At 45.3% G+C, this 26,375-nt stretch overlaps 1 protein-coding gene across 4 annotated transcripts in view; it reads left to right on the top strand.

Annotated features, from left to right (window-relative positions):
- The first annotated feature begins 213 nt into the window (after positions 1-213).
- Positions 214-26,375, top strand: part of TSPAN2 (tetraspanin 2) — a 44,444-nt gene continuing 18,282 nt past the window's right edge. For 3 of the 4 annotated variants that reach the window (XR_010129941.1, XM_031009253.3, XM_031009213.3), the window contains exons 1-2: positions 214-353; positions 16,748-16,850. Coding sequence is in view for 2 of the 4 variants with exons in the window: in XM_031009253.3 (XP_030865113.1) it covers positions 285-353; positions 16,748-16,850 (172 nt within the window). In the remaining 2 variants the exon portion in view is untranslated. The remainder of the gene's footprint in view (positions 354-16,747; positions 16,851-26,375) is intronic. The other variant, XR_010129943.1, reaches the window with a different exon arrangement.

The raw sequence follows: 26,375 nt of genomic DNA, 5'->3' as shown, positions 1-26,375 counted from the left end.
AGCCGGCGGCGGTGCGCCCACTGGAGGGAAGGAAGGTGGTCCCTGGGTCCGGGAGAAGAGCGAACGTGCTCCCTCGGGCCGCTCGATCTCCACCCCCTGGCGCCCCCACCCGTCGCCAGCCACGCCGCTTGGGGTCCACGCGCACCTCCCCGCCGGGCCCCGCCCCGCCCCCCGGAGGCCCCGCCCCGGTCCGCCCCGCTCCGCCCCCTCCCCGCCGGAGTCTGCCGCTCCCCGCGCTCGTAGCGCGGGCCTGGGGACTGGGGATCCCGCCGCCGGGCCGCAGCATGGGGCGCTTCCGCGGGGGCCTGCGGTGCATCAAGTACCTGCTGCTTGGCTTCAACCTGCTCTTCTGGGTGAGACCAGGAGCCGGGAAGGCCGGTCAGGGCAGGGGGCCGGGTGGCGGGCGCGGGGCCGGGGTCCCCGAGCTGCTGACTGCGGCGTCCGAGTCGCGCTCGTGGGGAGGGCTGGGTGCTCAAACGCGGAGGCGAGGAGAAGGCAAACAAAGAGGGAGGGGAGGGATGGAAGGGAGAGAACGGGAAGACAGAAGGTTGATCAATGAGAAATGGTGAGAAGGGGAGAGACACCGTGTGGCTCTTTCCTGGAAGGAACCCCCACCTGCCTTGGTTTTTATCTCCCAGCTAGTGACCCCAGGTGCGGGGACCCAGCCTCTCCTCACCTCCGGAGGACTTGGGGCCCTGGCGGTCCCTGTTCCCCTCCAGCCTCCCGTGCACACACCCCCTTTTCACTCTGCCTACCAGCTGGAACCAGGGCCTGGCCAGGGTGATGGGAGAGAAACCCCTGCCCTGGGGCTGCCTGGGGTCGTGCTCCATTCGAGTGTGTGGACACTGTACCTGGCTGTGATGGTTTTGTTTAGGAAATTGGAGATAGGAGTGAAAATTGTGGTGGGGGGGGCGTCGTCCTTTTTCTGGGCATCAGGGTAAGGGTACCCCTGGGTGAGAGGAGGTGGTGGGTTCTCTTCTGAGAAGGGGATGGGGAATGGAAGGGCTTCTAAAGGGCAGCAGCATCTCTCCACAACCCCCAGCCGCAGCCTCTGCTAAATACTAATTCTCCCAGAGATGATCTCATTCAACTTTGCAGGGTTTGATTGAACTGACAACGTTCCCAGGATTCATGGTTCACAGAGAGATAGGATCTTGACCCTTGTCTCCTATATTATCGAGACAGGGATACAGCTAGACCAAACCTACATCCCTGGATACCCTGTCCCAGGGCCTGCAGGACTGTGAGACAAGGTCTGAAAATTGTCTTTTCTGCACATTTCCTGTTGGGCTTTCTTAAGAGAATGTCAGCCAGTGTAACTGCTCAGCTAGACCCTGAGGGGAAACATTGGATAAAGAGGTTTGAGAGCAGCCAGGGCCTGGGTGCTTTGAAACTACCAGGTTGGAGGAGGTGGCTGTCCTATCTGCTCTGGGGGACGTTGTCTTCCCATGATTGCAACTAATTAATTATTGAATGATGGGCTCCTCTTTTGTCTGTCAATCCATTAGCCCAGATGCCTGGGTGACTTCAGCAACTCCAAGCTCTTCAGTATCCTTCAGCAGTGGAAGGTGTGAAGGAGGTACCTCCTCGACATCCCCTGAACTTTAAAGAGACACATGGCCTTTGTACACGTGGGGATTTACATCAAGCATACTATAGGGAGAGGCGTTTCTGAAGACCCTTTATGTTGTATTTTTTAGGAATCTGGCTTAATTTCAGAAGCTGTTAATTATAGATGTCACGCCACAGTGACAACCTTCATTCTCACTGCTTATGAATTCAAAAGAAGTTTTAAGCCTGAGGAGGAATTCTTAAGCTGGGTTCAGTGCTTATGTAGTGCCTGATATTGTACCAGCCTTTCCAGTGATAGCTGGAAGGATTCATTGAATGTTTTCAATGCGTCAGGGACAGTGCTAAGCATATTACTTTCATTATTACACATAATCCTCACAAGAGTCCTGATGTACATATACTATTATTATCCCCATTTTTTACAGATGAGGAAACAGGCTCAAATTGGTTAAGTCACCTAAGATCACACAGCTAGTGAGTGGCAGGGATGGTATTCAAACTCAGCCTACCTTCTCTTTTTTTTTTTTTTTTTTTTGAGACGGACTGGGCACTCTGTAGCCCAGGCTGGAGTGCAGTGGCCCGATCACCACTCACTGCAAGCTCCACCTCCCAGATTCACGCCATTCTCCTGCCTCAGCCGCCCAAATAGCTGGGACTACGAGCACCCTCCACCACGTCTGGCTAATTTTTTTGTATTTTTAGTACAGACGGGATTTTACCATGTTAGCCAGGATGGTCTCGATCTTCTGACCTCGTGATCTGCCCGCCTCAGCCTCCCAAAGTGCTGAGATTACAGGCGTGAGCCACCGCGCCCGGCTGCCTACCTTCTCTTAAGCACTGTGGTACATTCAATTAACCAGTGGTTCTCAAAAGTGGTTCCTGGGCCAGCAGCATCAGCATATCCTGGGAATTTGTCAGAAATACATATTCTCAGGCCGGGCACAGTGGCTCATGCCTGTAATCCCAGCACTTTAGGAGGCCAAGGCAAGCGGATCACCTGAGGTCAGGAGTTCGAGACCAGCCTGGCCAACATGATGAAACCTCATCTCTACTAAAGTACAAAAATTAGCCGGGCATGGTGGTGGGTGCCTGTAATCCCAGCTACTTGGGAGGCTGAAACAGAAGAATCTCTTGAACCCGGGAGGCAGAGGTTGCAGTGAGCTGAGATGGTGCCACATTGCACTCCAGCCTGGGCAACAAGAGCGAAACTCCATCTCAAAAACAAACAAACAAACAAAAAAATTCTCAGCTCATCCCAGACTTGCTGAATCAGAAACTCTGGGGGTAGGATCCAGCAATCTAATTTAACAAGCCATTCACATAATTCTGATCCATGCTCAAATTTGAGACCCATTCTGTTAAACAATGATTAAACAAATAATAATTTATAAATATAAACACAGTTCCCTAAGTTGCTCATCTCATTGAGGAAACGAGACCAGTGGATATGGAACAACACAAAAATAAGACAGTGTGGAATCAAGTGACAAGTTTCACACTGTTGACCGTAAGCACAGTAAGGAAAGGAAGTAGGAGCAGTGCAGTTTTAAGTGCTTGAATGTGTTAACCAGTGAGGTTAGATCCGACCTTCTCTATATGTGATCTAAGTAAGGAGTTTAGAGAAAGGATCACAGTCATGATGAGGAGCCAGAAAAGTTCTCCTTAAGAAGGAGCTATTCGAGCTAAACCTGGAAGGACTGGTAGAATGGAGCTGGGCAAAGCGAGGGGGTGACGCACCACCCACCAGCAGAGGAGCAGAGCAAGGGGGAGTGTGCACCACCGTCTGACTGTCGAAGCCATCAGGCTGGAGTGCAGAGATCCCAAGCAGGGCATGCCTGCACAAACAGGGTGTACTTGAGCAAGTTATTGTTACTTCTAGGCTTGTTTTCTCATCTGTACGATTGGAGTAACAGAAATATTGAGAGGATTAAGAGGGAATATATAAAGTATGTGACCTCAACTTCCTATGAGCCTAGGACATAGTAAATGCTCAAAAATGTTAATTATTATTTTTGTTATCGGCACATAGGAAGCATTCAATAAATGTTAGCTCTCTTTCTCCTGATTCCTTTCTTGGTGGGGAATAGTATATAAGTTTGCCAAGTGACTTGCAATTTGTCTTCATTTGAGGATAACTACACCTTATCTTGTCAATTTGTACTTGTGGATTTTCCCCCACTAGAACTTAAAACACTCTGAGAGCAAGAATTTTGTTTTTTCTGTTTTGCTCATAGCTGTATCCCCAGTGCTAGAATAGTGCCTAGCATGTAGAAGGCATGCAGTAGGACATGAAGGACCTTCCTCTCCCCCAGTTTCATGGGGGTGGGGGTGGAGGCAGCAACTAGAGCGAAGAGGCAACTGAAACAGGCACCTCATGACTTAAGGGAAAGTGTGGGATAAAGTATCTAGATACCTGCCTTCACTGTAACTGAGGGAACCTGATTCCAGAAAAGCCCCACTCAAGTTTCTAAAGTTGTTTTTTTGTGGTTGGAGGGCTTCGTGGGAAGTTTGGGAAAGGGGTGGGGGATAGTTTTCCTAGAAGGCCAGACTTTAGCTGTGACTGAAGTATAAATTTACACACACCCTTAGAAGCTCACGTGCCTGCCCCTCGGAGTTACAGGGTTCCTTGGGTGACAGCACTTCCTTCCAATCAGAACCTCGCCAGAGGTAAGCATAGAGGCGGGACAGGGTCTGTTTGGTGATCTGCGATTTAACAGATCAATTTGCAGCCTCCTCTGGCAGCTTGCTTTAAGTTTCCCTAGGCTGTGCTCCTGGTTTCATAAACATACAACCAGGCCCTGCCAGAGCCAGCACAGGATTCCCTGGCCCAGGGCCGCTGACTGTACTCACCACTGAATTTTTAAAAACAAAATAAAGCCTAGCCATTAACCCCACTACATTAATTTCTCTTATCGTGGTTGATGTCAAATGTGAAACCCCTCCCAACATCTGTCATGTCTAAATTCAGACCTGCGATCAGATAGCAGAGCATATTCCTGTGCCTTTCATTGAAATCACCTTTTTTTTTCCTACGTTGCATAGCAATATAAATAAAACACTACACCCCCACCAAGCCGCATATGTTGGCTTAAAGGAAAACCTGGGCGCTGTTTATTCCTTGGTTTATTGTTGTATGGTCAGTGTTTTCCTATCATTGTGCTGCACTAGCTGCTCAGCGTTACTGACCCACAGGAAGCAGAGCTGTTCATTGTTGAAAAGCAGATTCCATATATGGCAAGTCTGAAGTTGCCCTCCTTTCCTTCTCACCATTATTAATACAGCTTTGGGTTTTCACTTGGGGATGCCTAACAGGTACATTTAAGAAAGACAGTGTCTTGCAGGCTTGGGAGTCAAAGAAGTTTGACTCACATGAATCTCATAGAGGTCACCTTCCACTCTTTCCCAAACTTATTTCAAACAGTAACTTCAGAGCAATCACCTGTCAGAGACATTGGTTTAGGAAAAAATACCTAAAGAAAGTATTCTTTGGAGACCAGCCCATAAGGCAGATAGGAATGTTCTCAGCCTCGCTGGAGGAGAATCTTCATTTCTGATTTTTGTCAAGGTGGAAAGAGAGTAGCAGGGGCCAGTGTCCCCTAGTGTGGACCTAGAATTGCTAGGAGGAACAGAGAGCCTACGAGCAGGGACAGTCTGAAGAAGCCACAGCTATGGTCCCAGGGTTCCGGTAGACCTCGGACAGACCTATGCAGTGTGGCAGTTCAAATCCAGGAATCCAAAACCTGGGCAGTGGATACTGACATCATACTGCCTGACTCTATTCCTGCCTCCACTCTTTACTACCTAGGGGACTTTGGGCAAGTTGTTTAACCTGTTTGAGCCTCCATTTTCTCATCTGTATAATGGACATAATAAACTACTAATATCTGTGAACTTTGTGCAGATAAAATGAGTTAATATATGTAAGGTTATAAGTATGGTTCATGCATACAGTAAATAATAACATATCAGTAATAGTTGTTTTTAAATACTAGAAGTACAAATGGGAAAGTAGAATCTAGAATCCAAGAGGTTCATACAGGCACAACAAAGCAGGCAGGTGTTTTACATCCAGCTAAGCAAGCAAGGTGGCAAGAGGCTTGGAGTTTATCAAGGGCGTGGAGTCAAAAGGAGAGATCACTTCCTCTACCGTTCCCTGCCAGGTGCTGGGAATTCAAAGATGATTAAGACACAGCCCTTGATCTTGAGGCACTCATGCCTTTATTTAGCCTCCATTTTGCCTTTGATTAGAATTTATTCCCTGTTTAGTCTTTGCTCCTTGAGGGCAGGGACTGTGTCCTTTTGGCATCCCCTTTCTCCCAATCCCTCAGTACCTAACAGAGTTAAGCATGGCTCCAGCTAAGGGAGTTGTGTGCACTGACCCTGGAGCAGGATCTGTTTATTTCCTTTCCCACTTCTGTGCTACTAAGTGGAGGCCAAGAAAAGCAATGGGAAAACCTTTGGTGATCAGTGCCTCTCAAACTTTAACGTGCGTACAGATCACATAGGGAGCTTATTCAGCTCTATTCGGATTCAGTGGGTCTGCATCTCTAACAAGCTCCCAGGTGATGCTCGTGTTGCTGGTCTGGGAACATGCTTTGAGAACCCCTGTTTTAGATGTGGCCTGAAGAGGTCACAGATTCAGCAGTGGCACTTGTTTCTGACTGAAGCAGGGTGTGCCCTGCTTCTTGGCTTACTCACTTGGCTTGTTTTTGGCAGTTCTTTTAATTTCAGTTACCACTTTACCTTTATTAAGTCTCTTTTTTACACTAATACTTGATGCTTTCTGGAATTACCGGGAGGCCACCTGTCCATTGTTCATTGCATTTCACCATGTTGTTCTAGAACATCAGCCATGAAGTGTCTTTGGGTCTCCAACCATGTGTGACAAAAGAGAACGTAACCTCTATCCCCCAACCTTGACAGTTAATATCGCGAAGCTGCTCCCTTAAAACAAGTGATGCTATACTGAGCACTGAAACAAATCATGTCATGGTTGCTAAGGAATTAAAGAGAGAATGCTGCCAGCAAGATGGAAATACCAGATGGGCTGGGAGCACATCTTACAGATGAATTACCTCGGGTTACCTTGGCCTGCCTTTTTCATCCTCTTTGAATTTGATTGGGAACAAAAATAACAATGCTAATTAACATTCATACAATGTTTCAGTTTACGAAGTGCTTTCATATGCATTATCCCACCTGATCATGAATCACAACAATCTCACGAAATAGTGTAATTATTCCCATTTTACAGTTGTGAAAGCTGAAAGTCAGGCACAGTAGATGGTATGTCCCAGGTCTTCTGACTTTAAACCCCATGCTTTTTTCATTGTTTTAATTTATTGGAACATGTAGAATATAAGGTATAAGAAATGCTGCTAACTTGGAAAATCTGAAGCCTGTGATCAGGGAGATTATATTCAGTGTCAGATTTAGTCTTGATGCATTCCAGAAACAGGTACAAAGAGATGCCTAAAAATACTAAGGCATATGGGAGAAGAAGCAGGAAGGAGAGAGGTTGGGAACACTGCTGATCAGTTTCAGGCAGAGGAAAAGTAACATGGAAATTGAGAAAGGGTATATATCAAGAGACAGTTTAAAAAGTTAATTTCAGGAGCAAAAACTTGAAGAATAGTAAGCACTATATAAATGTACACTATGTGCCAGCTGCTTTCCTAAGCATTTATTAACTAATTTAATCCTCACAACAACCCTATGAAATAGTAGCAGTTATCATCCCCAGTTTACATATGAGAAAACAGAGGTCTGAAGCATTGAAGAGACTTGCCCAGGTCTCAGAGCTGGCCAGTGGCAGAGCTGTGTCTCTATGTGTGTCCCCAGAGTCTGTACTCATAACCACTCCAAGTCTACAGACTATCGGAGAGGAAGGTTGAAGCTCTGACAAGCTTGTGAATTCTAGACCTGCGCTGTCCAATGCGGCGACTATGCTACTGATCACATGTAGCTATTTAAATTAATTAAAACTAAATAAAATGTAACCTTCATTTTCTCAGTCCCACTAGCTACATTTCAGAGCTCCATGGCCATAGGTGCCTAGTGGCCACAATGCTGGACAGCACAGATATAGGACATTTACATCATTGGAGAAAGGTCTTCTTGACAGCCCTAGCCTAAATATAGTTATTCTTTCACTCATAAATACATCTATTCATATTTTTCTCTTATGGGGTCTTAAAAACATTAAAGAGAGGAGACATAGTTTCCACAAAAGGCCACTGACTTTCTAGTATAGAAGATTTAGAAAACCGAAAGGAATTCCAGCTGTCATGGAAAGAGGGAGTGTGGATCTAAAATAAAAATTAGTAGAGGATGGCTGCAGCAAACCACATTATTGGAACCATGGGAGCAATGTTTCCTATCTTGAAGATTAAGCTTTCGGTTTGAAGGTAACATTAGCAAGTCTACCAACATAATAGCACAAAGTGTGAGGCACTTACTGTTCTCAGTGTGTAACATGAACTCATTTAGTCTCTTTAGGAGGTACTATTATTACCTTCACTTTGCAGATGAGGAAGCTGGGGTTAGAGAGTTTAAGTGGCTTGCCCAAGATTATAGGACCAGTAAGTGCCAGAGTCTGATTCAAACCCAAATGCCTAGAACCCCCATTTTTATCCACTACAACTCCTTTACACCTACGTACCTTATGCGCAAATGTGTTTATTACCCTAAGGGCATCATTATATATTCTGAACACCCAGAAGAGGTGAATTTCTAGAAGAACAGTTGGCAGATATTCCAGGATGTGTGCCAAGCTCTGTCCTCCACATCATAATGGTGATTGGGAAAGAGTCAGCTTATTAACAAGGGTGGCAGAGCAAGGCTGAGCAGGGCCAGGGGTGCATTGGAAGCTGCTGTCACTCATCCAGGAAGCTGACTTTGTCTCCCTGCTCCCGCCAGAGTCTATCTAGCCTTCTGTGAACGGACCAGTGCTGCACCTTCCTGACCTCAAACAGGTCCTGGTAAAATGGCTTTTAAGAAAAATCTCTATAGAGCACCAAGCTAGACTTTCACAGTTTCTGCTAGATTCCACCCATGCTAACTTCTTAGTAAACAAATTGTTTTGGCTTTTCTAATCTAGCCTTAGTTCCATTTGAAACATTTTTTTAACCACTGTCATTCTGTAACAACTAAAACTGGATGAAGATCATTATTTATTGATCAATAATTAAGAATTGTTTATCTGCTCCAAAGTAGTTCTCCCAACCACTATAAATAAATATTGTTTAATGTGTTGTCTTTGCTTATGTAAAGCTCTATATAGATGAGATGTCACAGTAGTCATTGTGGCCTCCAAGATAAGTGATTATATATGCAGAGGGCAGGCCTAGGATGAGAGCCAGCTGGGTGTTCCAAGGAGGAGGTCCGCTGAACCTAGAAAAGACCATTTTTTTCCTCTCCGGGCTTATCCCCTTGATGAGGTAAGTAAGGCAGACATTGAGTTCAGTTCACTTCTGTGACTTGGTAGACCAGATTTTAGTTCTGTACATATTTGATCTTCATTTGAGAAAGCCATCTGCTCCCTGGAATCCTTAGCCAGTAGTCTATGACATTTCATTTTGCTGTATAGTATAAAGAAGACTACATAGGCTGGGCATGGTGGCTCACACCTGTAATCCCAGCACTTTGGGAGGCTGAGGCAAGAGGATCACTTGTGCCCGGGAGTTCAAGACCAGTCTGGACAACAAAGTAAGGCCCCATCTCTACCAAAAAATAGAAAAAATTAGCTGGATATGGTTGCACATGCCTGTAGTGGGAGGAGGAGGTGGGAGGATCGATTGAGCCTGGGAGGTCAAAACTGCAGTGAGCTGTGATCAGGCCACTGCACTCCAGCCTGGGCAACAGAGTAAGACCCTGTCTCAAAAAATAAAAAGCAAGAAAACTACACAGCCATCATCTTTCTCCTAATTCTTGATGTTCCCTAATCTCCTTCTCCTTCTCCCTGTATTTTTAAGAGAAAAGACATTATGTATAATCACCGAATAAACAACATACTTTCCACTGTCTATATGTAAATTATCTGCTCTATCATTTGCAGCAAGCTTTTCATCCCAAGTTAGTTTCCTTCCCCTGAGCTTATATTTCTCCAGCACTTCTAAACTGCCCCCAGCAATGTTGGTTGACCCATGCAAGTTAACTTTATAACAATTTAAACAAACTGAAGGTGCATCTGGCACAAATGTATAGCCCAGTGTTCTTTGCAGAGATGAATGGAACGCTCCTGATTTTATTGTGGCCTGAATTGCAGCACCCTTCCATCAGTGCAGAGAATTAAGCATTGGTCGATTATAAAATATACTCTTACCTGAAGGAAGTTTTTCTTACTGTGAGCTTTTTCTTAGGAAATGGCATGAGGAAAATAATGGGGAGATCAGAAGCATTGGTACCTAAAGGAGCTGCCATGCATTTCCAGACTAACACAGCCTTCTCATCGCCACAGGCTGCCACAGTCCTGCCTCTCAGTTCCCACTCACCTGGTCCTGATGAAGGCCAAGGTAGCGAGGTCCTTCGGAGACCATTTGACATAGATGTTGTATGGCATTCAATTCTTGTATTTTTTCTGATAAAACCCTTGATTTTGAAGAAATGCCATCTGAATCCTTGCCTTGCTTTTACTGCATGACAGAATAAAAATCTTGGGAGCTGGTTTTCCTCTTTGAGAAGATTCAGATCATCTTCCAGAGCAAATGTGCTTCTGATTTTTGCCTGCTAAGAGGGTGAGACTCCATTACCCTTATGGTATCATAATGGGGTTTACAATCAGATCAAGAATCATAAGTGCTCATTATGTGATTCCAATGGGGATGAGAATTGCCACCAAGAGCAAGTATTAGCTTAAAAGCATTTAATGAAAATTCTAGGGTTGAAGCATCATTTCCAATTTTGTGACTTCATCCCAAAGAAGAGAATTGCAAATGAGTTGGTATTCACCCTGGAGAAGCAAGAATACAGAATTGATTTTGTTCATTCTTTCATTTGAGTGCAGCATGCAAGTGTGTGTGTGTGTGTGTGTGTGTGTGTCGCTATAATTGTATTGTGTTCATATGCCCCTGCCAGTGGCAGGCATGTATACATTGTGTAGATTTACATTGTGTAGATTTATTCTTTGTATCCGTGGATGGTACACAACACACATTCCTGCAGGCTTAGGAAAACACAGAACTGATACTATGTGCTCTAGTTTTGTTTTCTGTTTCTGAGGCATGTGTTTTGCTGAGCATATTCAACAGCGTGTTCACACAGTGCCTTCCAAGGTATCTGCAGTGTTTCCCAGGTGCAGATGAGTTTGAAAATAGCACTTTGTGAAGTATTCCCTTGGAGACTTGTGAAGGAGGTTGTTCGCAATTGCTCCTGTCAGCCTGTCTTAATCAGCTCAAGCTGACATTTAAAAAAAAATAATACCACAGAGTGGGGTGGCTGAAGCAGAAATTTATTTTTCACAGTTCTGGAGACTAGAAGTCAGAGGTCAGGTGCTGGAGGTTGGAAGTCAGGTTGGATTCTGGTGAGGGCTCCCTGGTGAGGGCTTGTGGACAGCTACCTTCTTGCCATGTCTTCATATGGTGGAGAGACACAAAGCAAGCTCTCTGGTATCTCTTCTTATAAGGGCACTAGTCCCTCATGATGGCCCCACCCTCATGACCTCATTTAAACCTAGTTACCTCCCAAAGCCCCAACCCCACATATCCTCACACTGGGAATTAGGCCTCAACCTGTGAATTTTGCAGGTTGGAGGGATACAATTCAGTCTATAGCATCTTTGTGAAGGTCCTCCATTCACTCATTTAGCAAAAGTCTATTGGGAGCCCACTCTGCAGGGCAGAGGGGATTATGTTTGGGAAACAGCAATATAGACCCTGTCCCTGCCCTCACAGAGCTTAGGCCTTAATTTACAAAATATGGGCATATTTAAGTAGAAAACATTATGTGAGATATAAAAGAAGGTACCTATCTAGGTCATGGTAGGCTTCCCTGAGGAATTAATGTTAGAGCTGTGAATGGGTGTCAGCTAGGGGGAGGCGGAGGAGGGAACAGCAAGAACAGAGACCTCCACAGGGGCAGGAAGGATCTGAAACTGTAGCTGGAGCATCTGAGGGCCAGGACCTGTGGTTTCCACTTAGGTATAAGTGCACATGCTGTCTAGAACTTCCCTAAATGATGCTTTTTACCCCCAAAGGGGGCTTTTTTGCTGGACTTAGTCACTAGAAAGTGGATAGCAGGTATTTGCTCTTGGTGATCTGGTTGGCTAACCTCCGGGAAAAGGAGGACAGCTGGGCAGACTGGGGAGGCCAGAATGGGGAATGATCTCTGCATTCTTGCATCTCAGCACCACCCCACTCCAACCGCAGCGCCTGCCTAGGGTCCATGTTTGCAATTTGTGAAACCTGTCTTTTTTTAAAATGAAAAAATATGTCCTCAAGATAGGACATCTCATCAGCAATCCCAGGAAAATGGAAGTAAGTACAGTAAAATAAAATTGAAATCTATTAGCAAGCTCTGCTTCATGCACGATGACTTGTTTTTGGCAGATAGCCATTATTAAAGAAAACTTTTTGTCCATCCACTTTGCTTTAAATGCTTTCTAATCAAGTTTTCAGTCCTTCTTCTGTTTCTTGAGTTTTAGAACACACATTGTTTTCACTAAAGACATGTGCTTACAATTTGCAATTTTGTGTCCTCCAAACTCTCTGGAATATGGTTAGCTACTGAAAGAACTTGCCCAAGACAATATGTACTATAACCATATGTGATGATCCCCTATTTAATGACTTGGAATTATTGTCACTATCTATTCATTTCCCTGCATTCTTATCTCCTTTTTTTTTTTAAGTATTTTTCTTGTCGTCTTTTTAACAGTTGGCACACTCTTGCCCTTAAATACTATTTTATCACATTCTCTGAGTACCTCACATACAACCGGTCCTCAGAAAAGGAATGATGAGGCTGGGCGCGGTGGCTCATACCTGTAATCCTAGTACTTTGAGAGGCTGAGGTGGGCAGATCACTTGAGTCCAGGAGTTCAAGACTAGCTTAGGCAACATGGTAAAACCCCATCTCTACAAAAAATACAAAAATTAGCTAGTGTGATGGTGTGTGCCTGTATTCCCAGCTACTTGGAGGGCTGAGGTGGTGGATCGCTAGAGCCCGGGAAGTTGAGGCTGCAGTGAGCTGTGATGGCACCACTGTACTCCAGCCTGGGTGACAGAGTGAGACCTTGTCAAAAAAAAAAAAAAAGGGAGGGAGGACTCAAAAAATGGTGCTTTCTGGCAATTTCTCATGTGCATTCTGGTGGGCTGCCTCTGGATTGACTTCCCACCTGCAGGGTTGGATTCCCTCCTGGGCCACCCAGTGGGGATTAGCGTCTCCTTGAGCCCCAGAAGAAGGACTGGACTTTCCTCATCTCTGAAACTTTGGCTTCTGACTCATAGTAGTTGCTCAATAAGTGTATTTTAAAGGATTAACATCAAAGTCCACCTTTTGCTTCTGTATGAAAAAGTCCATTTCTGGAAAAACAACAATGTTTCTAGTTGTAATTGTTCCAAAGGCACAGGGATTGGCGCTGGTCCTGGAAGCAGGGCAGCCCTCAGCAAAGTTCTTCAATGAGTACAGTGAGTTCGTAGTTCTCACAGCTCTCCACGTCCACTCCCCTGGTGTCCTGTCTCTGGTCCTCAGCCATTCAAGCCTTTCCCTTTGGCTCCCTGCTATGTCTGACCTCCAGGTAACATTCATGCTCCTGATGGTTTCCATCAAAGTGTGGGCTTCTGTCCCTCCTCCCCTCAGGCAGACCTTGCTATGGGCTTTCCAAGATGGTAGCAAACAAAGTAGAAGCCGAGTCATGGTCTGTCCCACACCCTCTCAAGCCCCAACCTCCGACCTCCCCCAGACTCTCCTTAACAAACACAGCGTCGAGGTAAGGAAATGAACCTCTGTACTACCATATCTACCTGGAATTCGCCTCTGCTGCCAGTCGTTCCTTGCCCAGTGACTTCTCACTCATTCTTCAAGATGTAAATCAAAACTTAATGATTCCTCCTGCATGCCAGTGGCTACAGTTTGCTCCAATCCCTTGGCAGTGTGCATGCTGTTCCTCTTCAGCACACTTCCTGCATTATAGTGCACTTAGTACTTTATGTGACTATCTACCACATTAGACTATGAACCAGGTCTTTTTCATCATCGTTTCCCGGGCACTGAGCACAGTACCTGGCCTGGACTGTAGTTTATTCTTAATAAACATGCAAGGAAGAAAGACAGGGAAGGGAGATGTGGCTGGAGGCAGAAGAAGGAAAGGTTAAAAAAAAATAGTAGCCTCCCATTTCTTATTTGTTTTAACATTGGCTGAGGTGCAATGTTATGTCTGAATGCAAAAGAGGGGTTGAGATTAAAGGGAGAAGAGAGAATGTGGGCATGAGGCAGTTTTGGCCCCATTGGGTTAAAATTTAGGATTAGAGAGTTTGAAGACTTCCTTCAGGTCTTTGGGGAGACCATTTCCTCCAGCTCTATGGAATACAGGGAATGTTGAGAACTTAGTGACACTGACATGCTCACTTTGTTCCTGACTGGACTGGAACTGGTGTGAATTTTTTTCAAGCAATTTCTAGTCTGTGACCAAAGCCCAGTGAACACAGAGCATTCCATGAATCTTAAAGGAATGGCGAGTTAAAAAGGACCAAAGTGCTGTGTGGTCTGTGCCGATGCCACTTTCCAAAGCAGTGATCACCCTGTCTCTTGTCACAAGCAGCATCAACCCTGGCCGGGTCCTTACCCACAGCATCCCTGACACAGCCGGCAGCAGCCTGCTGGGAGGATTCCTTTCCACACAGTGATGACATTCAGCTAAGCCACAGTTTCCTTGACCCAGGAGGAAACCCGTGTGGTTTGGGGTTAGGGGCATGGATGAGCAAGCGCAGATTTTTTCCCATTGCCCGATGGCTTTAAATTGCAACCTCTCTTTTAATTTTCCATTATGCATCAAACACATCTGTGCCAGAACTGGACAAATGTATTCTGTCTGGGAGGATAATCCCAGACAGCTATAAATTAGAGTTTGTGTACAGAGATTCCAAAAATGTGGCCTCGTGGTAGGGTGTCCCTGGGACCAGTCACCTCCTCCACAGTCTGCTCGGTGGCTGCTGGCTTTGGCCTGATGCCTCTGTCAATAGGTCTTGCTTTGTATTTGGAAACTCTGTCTTTCCATTGAGTCGCCACAGAGATGAGGGCATGCAGGGTTGCCTGTGAGGCTTTGCTGGGCAGACTTGTCCCAGGCAGCCTCCAGATGCTCCTAGGAGGAACCTAGGTGATTGACCAAGGGCATTGCTCTCTTTCCTACACAGGAACAGCAAGGACCTCAAAGCTGGTGTCCTCCCAAGTTAAAGCATGGCCCAAGAAGACTCTCCCCACTTTTTCTGCATTGCACATAGAAACTACCGTGTAACACTTTAAAAATATATTTTTAAAGTTACAAGAGAAATACTTGCTTAATGCAGAGAACTTAGAAAATATACTGAGAAGGAAAAAAGTCACCTGGAATCCTGCCCTTCATAAATAATGTTTTAGCAAAACTCCTTTCAATATGTTTCCATGCCATGCCACCCTTTTTTTAAATGCAGACGTCTTTCAAAAGCTGATTGATCCCGGGTCCTTTAGCTGCCCCTCACATTATCCAATTAGTGCTTTCCTCTAAGTACTGGAAACTTTTAGTTACTCCACAAGGGAGAGTCCAGCTGGTAGAATTCTGCCCCTCTGACTCCTCCTCACTGAGGTCGCACCTCTTTTCTGAAGAAGCTGGCCACAAAGGGGATTGGCCTTGGGAGATAGAAGGAGAAGAGGGATAAAGTCCTCATAGAAATCCAGCCAGATCGTCCAGAAGGCTAGTTCCGGGTCCTTTATAAGCTGCCTGGCAAGATAGAAGTCCCCTGTATAAAAAGGACTATGCTGTCTCTGGTGCGATTTTTCCTTTTAGACCTCTGCTCCTCTGATTTCCATCCTCCATGCTCCTGTTCCCAGCATCTGTGTGTGCTCTGCTCTGTTTGGGCAGGGGAAGCCTCTAAATTGTTCATTTAGTGGTAGGCTAGGGCAGCCCAACAGCAACTGGATGGGCCAGCAGAATTAAGAGGCTATTTTTATACCTCTGCTTACTTTCCCATGGTGCCCTGGGCCCAGAAGGTGTCCAGTAAATATCTGTTGATGGATTGATACAGTGAAATTCGAGAGTGGTGTTTGTGGAGAGAAAACACCGTGGCTAGAGCCTGCTGGCACCCAGCAGTGACAGTCCTGAGATGGCAGAAAGGGCTTCCAACTTCCATGCTGAGCCTCACAAAAGCCTTCAGAGTAGGGAAGGAAAGGAAGCCGGGTGATGACTCTACCAGCCGCCAGCCTGCCTAGCCACTGCCTGCGCCAGCCACTCAGCCTCTCCATGAGCCACACAGCACACAGACCACGCTTTTTCAGAAAATTATTTTTTCCTTTCTCACTTTCCATGGAAACTCAAAATAGCAACCAAAAAAAAAAAAAAAAGACTGGGCTATCTCCCTACCAGCAAAACCATCCCCAGTCAGGGCAGTGACCATATAGGATGGCGGAGAGGGTTACAAATGCCCCTAAAACCACTTTCTATTTGGGGACTGTGCACTCACGAGGTGTGGGTGGGTTCTGAGGTTGAGGTTGCTGTATTTTCTTCCCATTTAGAAAAGTGGGTTTCCCCCAGGTCTTGGAGTTCATTGTGCTCTTGGTGACCTGGCAGCTGAGACATAGTCACCTCTCGTTGTGGTGTGGGTGAAGAGATCCAACGTGCCCAGCAAGGGACAAAAAGGCAGGGGCAGATGCCTTCCAGAGGGAATGTTATTGGAACATTGCTTTTGAGACACCTCCCTGGCTGTGCTGTGTGTGCCCCATAACCACAGGGCAGCCTGGCATCATGGAAAAACCCTGCTTTCAGAATCAGAAAAACCCAGTCCAATGTCACATCAGGGGCCTGAGGGGCTTCGTGCACATCACTTCACCTCTCTGAGCCTTCATTTTCTCCCCTATAAAATGGGAAGGTGGTCTAAGTGATTTCCAAAGGGGTGACCTCGTCAGCATCCTGTGCCTAGAGCCTGCTCTCGGATCTGTGCATGCTCTTTTCCCTTCCACTGTAAACACAGTGTCATTTGCCTTCCAGCTGGCTGGATCGGCCGTCATTGCTTTTGGACTATGGTTTCGGTTCGGAGGTGCCATAAAGGAGTTATCATCAGAGGACAAGTCCCCAGAGTATTTCTATGTGGGTGAGTGACTCCAGCTTCCTAAGCTCCAGCTCAGAGTAGATGGGGCTGTGCAAAGACTTAGAGCAGAAGCTGCACTTGAACTTTGGTGGGAGGGGGAGGGCAGAGAGGCAGGGAAAGACGCTGAAAGGAGCCACCCCTGAGACCCTGTGCACTGGTGTAGCCCTGCGGGTTGTCTGCTGGAGACAGGTAGAGAGGCTGTTGCGACCCCTTCCCCTTGCCCTCACACGGTCTGTTCCTCCGCTCTCCAAAATCAAGGGAGTCTGGGGCCGGTAAGAGCAGCCTGTTGTGCTTTGTTTCAAGGAAAGAAGTCTCAAGGAAAGGCAGCTAAAATTTATTTCAAAGAATGAGAAAACTCCCTATTGCCCCTGGAGTAAAGTGGGTACACCACAAGTGTGTCATTCACTAGTCCATATGGGGTGACACAGGACCCCTGTAGGATTTTATTTTGTGATCTTATATTTTAAATTGTCTAGGAAAAAACATAACTCAAAATACAGGTTTGAAGGTGCTAATCTCAGTCTCTCCATGACTAGGGACTGCAGAGAGGAGGGGAGGAGAGAGAAGAATGAGGGAGAGGAGGGATGGAGGGAGAGGAGATGAGAGGGACTCCCCTGGGAAGAGGTTCCAGCAGGAAGGGGCAATAGCTCTGACCCCGCCTCTGTAGGAAGGGGTGAGGAGTGTGGGGTGGGATGCAGCCTCCACCCCCAAGGCAGTGTTCTTAGTAGGGGCTGAGCATTGTTGCCCTGGGATTAGTTGACCTACTTCTAGCATTTCCTGTGACCTTTCCTCATTCCCCAGCTAAGTGGACTAAGACTCTAGATTTCAAAAAGCCCAAGACAATTGTCATTAGAGGTGGCACCCCCACATACTGGCTGTTTTAGGATCTGCACCAGCCATAGAGTAAGCTTCAGTTGCTGTGGTGACCTCTATGGCAGGAAGGAGGATCATCCTGCACAGGTCATTTGCTCTAAATCACAAGAAGAGTAGAGTCTCTTCCAGGAGAGAGAGAGCGCAGGCCCCACTCAGAGCAGGGACATCCTCCCGAAGGGCCAGCCTGCAGCTGTGCTGCCTCTTATTACAAACACTCTTCCCACACAGCATCCTCCTGCGAGGAAAAGAGCTGTGTCAGTTAGGATACTTTTAGAGGAGAGTAGCAGAAAACCTACTAAAGATGGATAACAATAAGGACATTCCACATTTCAGGAAATCTTAGATGTGGCTCTTTGTAAAACACTCAATTATTTTAGGTTCCACTAAGAAAGGAAAAAATGCTACCAGTTTAGCTTAGCTATGACATACCATAAAAGATGCATTCTAATTTCAGCATTGTTAAAATATACCAAAAAATAAATCATCTCAACAGTGATGAAATATAGTAAAAGAAGTCTGGAGATGGGGACTTTCCAGAATTCGTTCAGAGCTGAACAAAGTCATCAAAGGCCCAGGTTCTTTCCCCCTCTCTGCTGTCTTCAGTGTCCTTAGACATCTCCCCTTAAAAGATAGCTGCAGTGGCTCCAGGCATCATATTCTCATACAGCAACATCCAAAAGAGAACAAAGCAAATTTCGCTTCATAGGGTCCCTTTTTTGAATGAGTAAAACCTTTTTCAGAATCTCCCAACACATTTCCCCTTGCAGCTTATTAGTCAAAATTGCATTCTGTATTCCTGCCTAAACCAATCATGGCCAAGAAACGGATAACTATGATTGGATCTCTGACTAATTGATATTCACACCCTCACACCCTCCCCTGGGCCTGGGGAGGGGCCTGGGCTCCTCACAGGACCTGTGACACTTGGACAAGATTGGGATTTTGTGACAAGGAAAAAGCAGAGGAATCTGCCGTAGACATAAAACTGAAATGCTCCTTTCTACCCACATGGTTTCCAGGAAGTATGCACAGGGCAAGGACATTTGAGACAAAAAAATATAACCTATCAGTATAAGCTAAATATAATCCATTGGCCAGCATTCACAGTCCTGGGCTCTGCTGTCACACAACAATGTATAAGAATTCTGTAACTGCCCCCATGTAACTTGTAATATAAATGAAAAGACTCATAGACTTCACAATTTAAGTTACAATAAAAATTAGTATGTGACTAAATGCCAGCTAAGTGGTATTTGCAGTGGGTGCATTAGAGGTCATTCTAAACTGGTAAGGAAAGAAGGATTTAAGTTAGGTTTTAAAGACCAGGCTGTAATCAATGGAGAAGAGGAAAAATGGGGACTGGAAAGGCTGAGGGGAAGGCATGCACAAAGAATGGCTGTGGGGAGGGATTAGCAAGCTGGGAGGGGCTGGGGGCTCTGTTGGGGTCTGAGGACTGGGGCATGGTGGGCAGTAGGATTCGGAATGTTGGGGAGGGAGAGGGGACAAGTATAGAGGCCTTTGAATGTCAGGGTTAAGTTGGTAAACAGTAGAAGAATGATTTGGGGCCGGGCGTAGGGTATGATCTGCACTGCACTTTAAAGAGATTATTATGGCAGAAGTAGAATGAAAGGGGAATCCCAGGACAGAAAAAAAAAAAGCAGATTATTGATATAATCAGGCCGGACAAATTAGGGTATAACCCACAGTGATTGCAGAAGGAATTAAGAAGAAAGAAACAGAAAGATAAGAAACATTATTAAACATTTTTAAGCCTGCCTAATCAAACTCAGGGAGAGAAGAAATCAAAATGGCAAAAGAGGTGAGTGAGAGGCAGAGTCAAGCCTCTCAGTAATAATTCACGACTTTCTGATGGAAACCTGAGTTACAGGTCTAAGTAGGGAGCCCCTGCTCCATCAGAGGGAGGGGCCATTGCGTGGCGCTACAGATGGAAGACCTCCCCGGGAGCAGCCTCAGTCTGTGTTTCTCCAGAAACAAAAGGCTGATAACCATTTCACAGCTCTAGATGTCAGTTCTACATAAAAACCTTCATGATTAGATACATCAAAAGGTTGAATAGACTTCCATAGATGAAAGTGAGCTCTCCTTCATGTCATATTTAACCACTATCGTGGCAAGAATCAGAATTGTGTGTTTCATTCAGGAGATTCCTGTGTTGAGCCAGAGGCTGAACTGGCTCTACACACACATTCCTGATTTTGTTTCTAATCTAAACCAAACAGTACACACACTGCCTGAGATATGAGGAATTCTTCATTATGTCATATATTTATGGACATGTCTATCAGGACTCTTCGTATTGCAAATCACAGACACCTACTCAAATTGACTAAAGCAACATAGACCTTTATTGACTTACATACTTGAAAGGTCAAGGGTTAATACTGGTCTCAGGGACTCAGATGATGTGACCAGAGTCCAGTCTGGAGCCATCTCTTGGCCCTGCTTTCCTTTGGCTCCATTCTTAGGCAGGTTTCTTCTCCATGTGATAAAACGGCCATCAGTGGCTCTAGGCTCCACTTCCAGAGTGACTCCAGAAGTAGAACATGCTTTTTTCATTCCAACAGATCCATCTAATGCCCCAGGCCTAACTCTCGTTAGCAGTATTGGACCTCGTGCCCATCCTCAAACTTGTCATTGTGGACAGCTGCTTGTGGGCATATGCCTGGGCTTCATGCCCACCGGGGAGCTGGAGGTGAGTCAGCCCTCTCAAACCACATGGGCTGAGAATGGAGGAGTTCCCTTTACCTAATAGAGAAAAAGAAGTGGATTCTGGGCAGGGAAAACAGCAGGCCACAGCAGGGCCTGAATCCTCCTGCTTGCTCTTGGTGTCACAGGGCATGATATGGGTTTACCCACCTTTCGTTCCTTGTCCACCACATCTCCCTTTCTTAAGGCAGCCCAGAGTGGTTGGTGGTAAAGGCACTCATGATCCATGCTCAAAGTTCAGAGAAGTGGGTCATCATAGAAACTTAGCACCACGCAGAATAAGGAAACTACAGGCTGTGGATAAGCACCTGGGGCTGGCAGTCAGCCAGGGCTTCCCAGCTCCTCCTGGTGGGGCTTGGCCTGGAACCCAGGTTTGCCGACAGCCAGGTCCGTGCTTGCCCTGTCTCCCGGTGCTGCCTCTCTGGATAGTGGCAACAAGAAGTCCTTGTGAAGTCAGGTACCTTTTTTCCCCTTCAAGTATGTCTTATAATATAAATAGAAAGACAATAGACATGTTTGTAGAAATTGACATTTTTTCCTCAGTAAATAGTTTTCCACATAAGATACCTGCTCTCCAGCAACAAAACAAGAAGAAAAATACACTAGGATGCTGTTTATGGATTTGCACAACATACAGTATGAGGTGATAGCACTTTAGGAAACAAGCAGGCCCAGTGTTTGGAAAATCTCACTCCACTGTCACAGGGCACCATTCACTGATCTGGGTATTTCCTTTTCAGAATAGGTTCCAGATAAATCAGCCCATTAAACTCTTATCACCCCTTTGTTAAAGAGTGTCCTAAACAGGCATGGCACATTCAAATAGTTCTTAAAGAAATAAGCCCTTCCAGCCTTGACTCTCCTCTCTGAGAGGAACCCCAGGAAGACACACTGTCTAGGTCCCTGCTTCGGGGTAGACGACTGCCAGACTTTGTAAGGGAAATTGTCCCATCTTCTGGGGGAAGCATTCCTTTCTGGCATCCTTGGTTCTCTTTCCTTGGGGATGGAGCGAGTTTCCCTTCCTGTGATAAAGATCGGACATAACCTCCAAGCCAGAGGTGTGGTCAATCCCAGGGCAGGGCAGGAGGATCCAGCTGTGGGAAATGAGGACAGGGCGAGAGGATAGTCAGACTGACTGCCACCTGTGTCTCTTCTCAGGGCCCTCTGCATCCAGGCCAAGGCCTGGAGGCCCTTCCAAAGTCTCTGTGTCCACTGGTTGCTAAGGGTAAAAGAGAGGACCTGGCAGGAGTGACGCTGGCAGAGGAGGGCTTGGGTTGCTCCGTGTTGCCTAGACCTTGTCCACGCTAGTCTCTTTCAGGGCACTCTTGGGAGAAGCCCCCGTGTCTTCCAAATTCCAGCAACCTGCCCATCTGACTTCCTGTTACAGTCCCTCTCTGGAGTGGGCAGACACCCCAGGGGTCTTCTTTCTAGAGTTATAGAGTAGGGAGCGAGCCCCTCAGCCCTTGGAAAACTGGAGAGACTGTGTGCTTGGTGCATGAAGTCATGTCTGTGAGCAGAGGATATTAACAGGTTTTCTCCAAGAAGGGGTTGCCCACACACGCAGGAGCCACTCGGCTCTCCAGGATCGCAGCCTGACTGCAGCTGTCTCTCCCTGTGGAACTCAGAGTCTCCAAGCCTGGCTCTGATTGTGGCTGGATGTTATGTATAAGGAAAGCATTCCAGTGCCGAACACCAAGGGGGTGGCTTGGCTTGTTAAAAACTCTGACTCACGCTGGTCATATTTTTTCACTTGGTTTTCACTTGTACCTGACATCCATGGTAGCTGTATACCAGAGAGGTGTTGTAGCTTACATTGTTGAGACAATTTCTCCAGAGCATTTTTATAAGAAGTTGGAATAGACAATCATTTCCATATTGCAGCTAACGAAACTGAAGAGTAGGAAGACTTACCTAAAGCCATAGTTGGCAGGCCTGGATTTCTGGCTCCCAGCCCTGTACTTTCAGAGGAAAAACCAGGAATCATCAATTCTAGACATCTCAAGTACTTTTCTCAAGGGAGAAGAAAAATAACTCTACTGCCATTTATAAATTGCAAAATGAACCAATTTCTAGCTAAGAGCATTGTTGTTCTTCAGAGTTACTGCTAAAACGAAAGCATAGGGGTTCAGGGAGTGCACTTTGGAGTAGGCTCCCCTAGGTTCAGTTCCAATTTTTCCCCTCACTAGCTATGCAATCTTACATAAATTATTTAATTTCTTGGTGTCTCAGATTCTTCAGCTATGAAATATGAACATATTTAAGCATAGTATCTGTTCTGTGATGAGCCCTCAGTAAATATTGGCTATTGTTATTACAGATCGAGCATCCCTAATCTGAAAATCCAAAATCCAAAATTCCCCCACATCCAAAACCTTTTGAGCACTATCCTGACTCTCAAAGGAAATGCTCATTGGATAATTTCAGATTTTGGATTTTCGGATTAGGAATGCTCAACCAGTGTAATGCAAACATTCCAAAATGTGAAAACATCCTAAATCTGAAACACTTGCCCTTCCCAAAAACTAAGTTGCATTCAATATTCTAGATATTTGCATTATTATATGCATTCAGGGGATACTGAAGGGACATAAATGTAGGGACATAAAAAAATTTCAAATAAAAAAATGGTCATTAGCAGATTATGTAAAACCATCTGCTGCTAGAAAGCCATTAAAATTGATGACCACGTCCAGTCCCTAAAAGGGGGGAACCACATTTTTAAATGAGTTTATCCCAGTAGGCCATTAGGAGGTTCTCTCTCATTTTTATGTTAACTAAAATGATGTTTCTAGCTTAAAAGAAGACTCTGAAACCTAAGAAAAGAGTGATGGAATTGCCTGGGAACATGTTCCAGATCTTACCCCAGCTAGAATGACTATTATCAAAGGGAGAAAGAATAGCAGATGCTGGTGAGGATCTGGAGAAAGGGGAAGCCTCGTACACTATTGGTGGGAATATAAAGTAGTACAGCCACTATGGAGAACAGTATGGCAGTTCCTCAAAAAATAAATATAGAGCTATCATCCAGCATTCCCACTGCTGGGTATATATCCAAAAGAAAGGAAATCAGTAAATCAAAGAGACATCTGCACTCCCATGTTTATTGCAGCACTTTTCACAATAGCCAACATATGGAGTCAACCTAAGTGTCCATCAGCAGATGGATGGATGAAGAAAATGTGGTACATATACACAATGGAATATTACTCAGCCATAAAAAGAAAGAAATCCTGTCATTTGTAGCAGCATGGATGGAACTAGAGGACATTATGTTAAGTGAAACAAGCCAAGCACAGGAAGAGCAGATATCACATGATCTCACTCACGTGGGAACTGAATAAGTGGATCTCATGGAGGCCGAGGGTAGACTGATGGTTACTGGAAGCCGCAGACTGTAGGGGGTTGGGGAGATAAAGAGAAGCTGCTTAATGGGTACAAAAATACAGTTAAATAGAAGGAAGAAATTCTTGTATTCTATAGAACAGTAGGAAAATTATATTTAACAATAATTCTTATATATTTCAAAGTAGCTAGGTGAGAAGAATTGTAACTTCCCAACACAAAGATAAATGTTTGAGGTGATGGATACCTCAATGACACTGATTTGATCCTTACACATTGTATACATGCATTGAAATAGCATATGTACCCCCAAAATGTGTACAACTATTATATATCAGTAAAATATTAATAAATAATTTTAAATACTTTTTAAATTTTTAAAAATGAAGGTGTCCCAGGGAAAGTACTTGTGGTAGCATGTCACAGAGATCACTGGCATCCCAAAGCCCAGCTATTCATGATGAAAATGTAATTTCAAAATGTTTTCTATTTTTCAAATCAAAGGCAATAGGACTCGGAAAGCACGAGGGATTTGGGAAGTAGGTCGTATGTTTGTCACACCTGCTCCTGTGGGAAGGAGAAGGCTCTACAGTAACCATCTTGGAATTTAAAATGTGGCTGTAAATTAATTATTACATTCAGCAGCTATTTTTTGAGGGTCAGACGATAAGAAGGATAAAGTATCCTTGGAAGCCACAGGTGGCCTTATGGCATGCGGAGTATTAGAGCCAGATTTGGAACTGGATCCGGCACGCCCAGGGAACCTTTCCTCTTGTAGAATTTCTTCTGCTTTTCCCTTCAGCTCCAGCAAGCAATGTTCATTTGGAGCTGGGCTGAGTCACAGGCCCACACATACAAAACGGAGGCTGGCAGAGAAGTGGCCTCAAAGTTGAAGCTGCTAGGGTAGCTTCAGGTTGTTTTTGCCATGAGCTCTGGGATTCTGATAGCCTAAAAATGAAATATTCAAAAAAAGCACACTTTCCTGAAAAGCTCATTATTTCAGAAGGATAAGGATTGTTGCCTGAGGGAGCAGACAGTTTCATTTACAGTGGGGAACAACTCTGGCCTCCTCAAACCTCTGTGCCCCTGTCCAGTGAGCCTCCCGCCTCCTCAGGAGCCTCCCTCTTTCCTATATTCCAGGGTTTCTCGGGGTGCGAAGCAACCATCCTCACGTGCTTGGCTTTGGAGAGCGCAGCTATGTAGTTGCTTTGTGGATGTTTGCTGAGACCTGTTTCCAGCATATATCTCTAAGCAAAGATGGGTGATGACAGCCAGCAAGCCTGGAACTGATTTGATTTTCTCTGTCTTATCTACTAATCCAATGCGCACTGACTAAGAATTCTGCCTTGTGCAGGGCATGTTCTAGAGAGGATGAATAAGGTTTGTCAACTTGAAATCTATAATGAGAGACTAATATGAGAACTTGCAAAAGCACAAAATGGAAAAGAGCAGAGCACAGTCAGATCATGGTGAATTCCCAGGTGGCTGGAGCATAGGATGGATAAAGATTTTGGGGGAAACTGTTCTGTAGGCTGTGACTTCATGATAGATCTGCAAACGGCATCATGTAGCAATTGTGGCAGTAGCAATGAGAGGCAATGGGCATGTTCTGCAGCAAGGTGGTCCACCAGGAGACATTCCATGAAGGAACTGAATATGGTGTTGTTGCTTCTGTGGGGTGGTCAAATAGAAGTGTGGGATGGGAATTGGGGCTGCAGGCCAGGGCATCCTGCCTACAGCCATCTTGACTCTCAGACCTCCATTTGTAAAACAGAAATAATAGTCCTTGCTTACCTAACCAGGTTGTTTTGAGAAGCCAATAAGATGATGGAAGTGAGAGCTTTGAAAACATTGCAACACAGTGAATGATTTTTTTTTTTCTTTTTCAACTTTCATTTTAGAATCAGGGGGTACATGGGCAGGTTTGTTACAAAGGTACATTGAGTGATGCTGAGATTGGGGGTATGACTGAACCTGTCACTGAGGTAATGAATATAGTACCCAATAGTTAGTTTTTCAACCCCTGTGCCCCTCTAGTAGTCCCCAGTATCTATCATTCCCATCTTTATGTCCATGTGTACCCAATATTTAGCTCCTACTTATAAGTGAGAACATGCGGTATTTGATGTTCTGTTCCTGTAATAGTTTGCTTAGGATAATGGCCTCCAGCTGCATTCATGTTGCTGCAAAGGGCATGATTTTGTTCTTTTTTATGGCTGCATAGTATTCCATGGTGTATATGTACCACATTTTCTTTATCCAATCTACCATTGATGGGCACCTGGGTTGATTCCATACCTTTGCCGTTGTGAATAGTGCTGCAGTGAACATGTACCCTTTTGATAGAATGACTTATTTTCCTTTAGGTATTTACCCAGCAATGGGATTGCCGGGTCGAGTGGTAGTTCAACTCAGTTGTTTGAATCATCTCCAAACTGCCCTCTGCAGTGGCTGTACTGATTTACATTCGCAACATTGTATAAAGTGTCCCCCTTACTCCTAGCCTTGCCAACATCTGTTATTTTTGACTTTTTAACAAAAGCCATTCTGACTGGTATGAGATGGTATCTCACTGTGGTTTTGATT

The sequence above is a fragment of the Gorilla gorilla genome, chromosome 1 (assembly GCF_029281585.2).
Source record: "Gorilla gorilla gorilla isolate KB3781 chromosome 1, NHGRI_mGorGor1-v2.1_pri, whole genome shotgun sequence".
NCBI classification, from domain to species: domain Eukaryota; kingdom Metazoa; phylum Chordata; class Mammalia; order Primates; family Hominidae; genus Gorilla; species Gorilla gorilla.
Note: the sequence above shows the minus strand (reverse complement) of the source record. Positions and strands in the feature narration are given on the sequence as shown.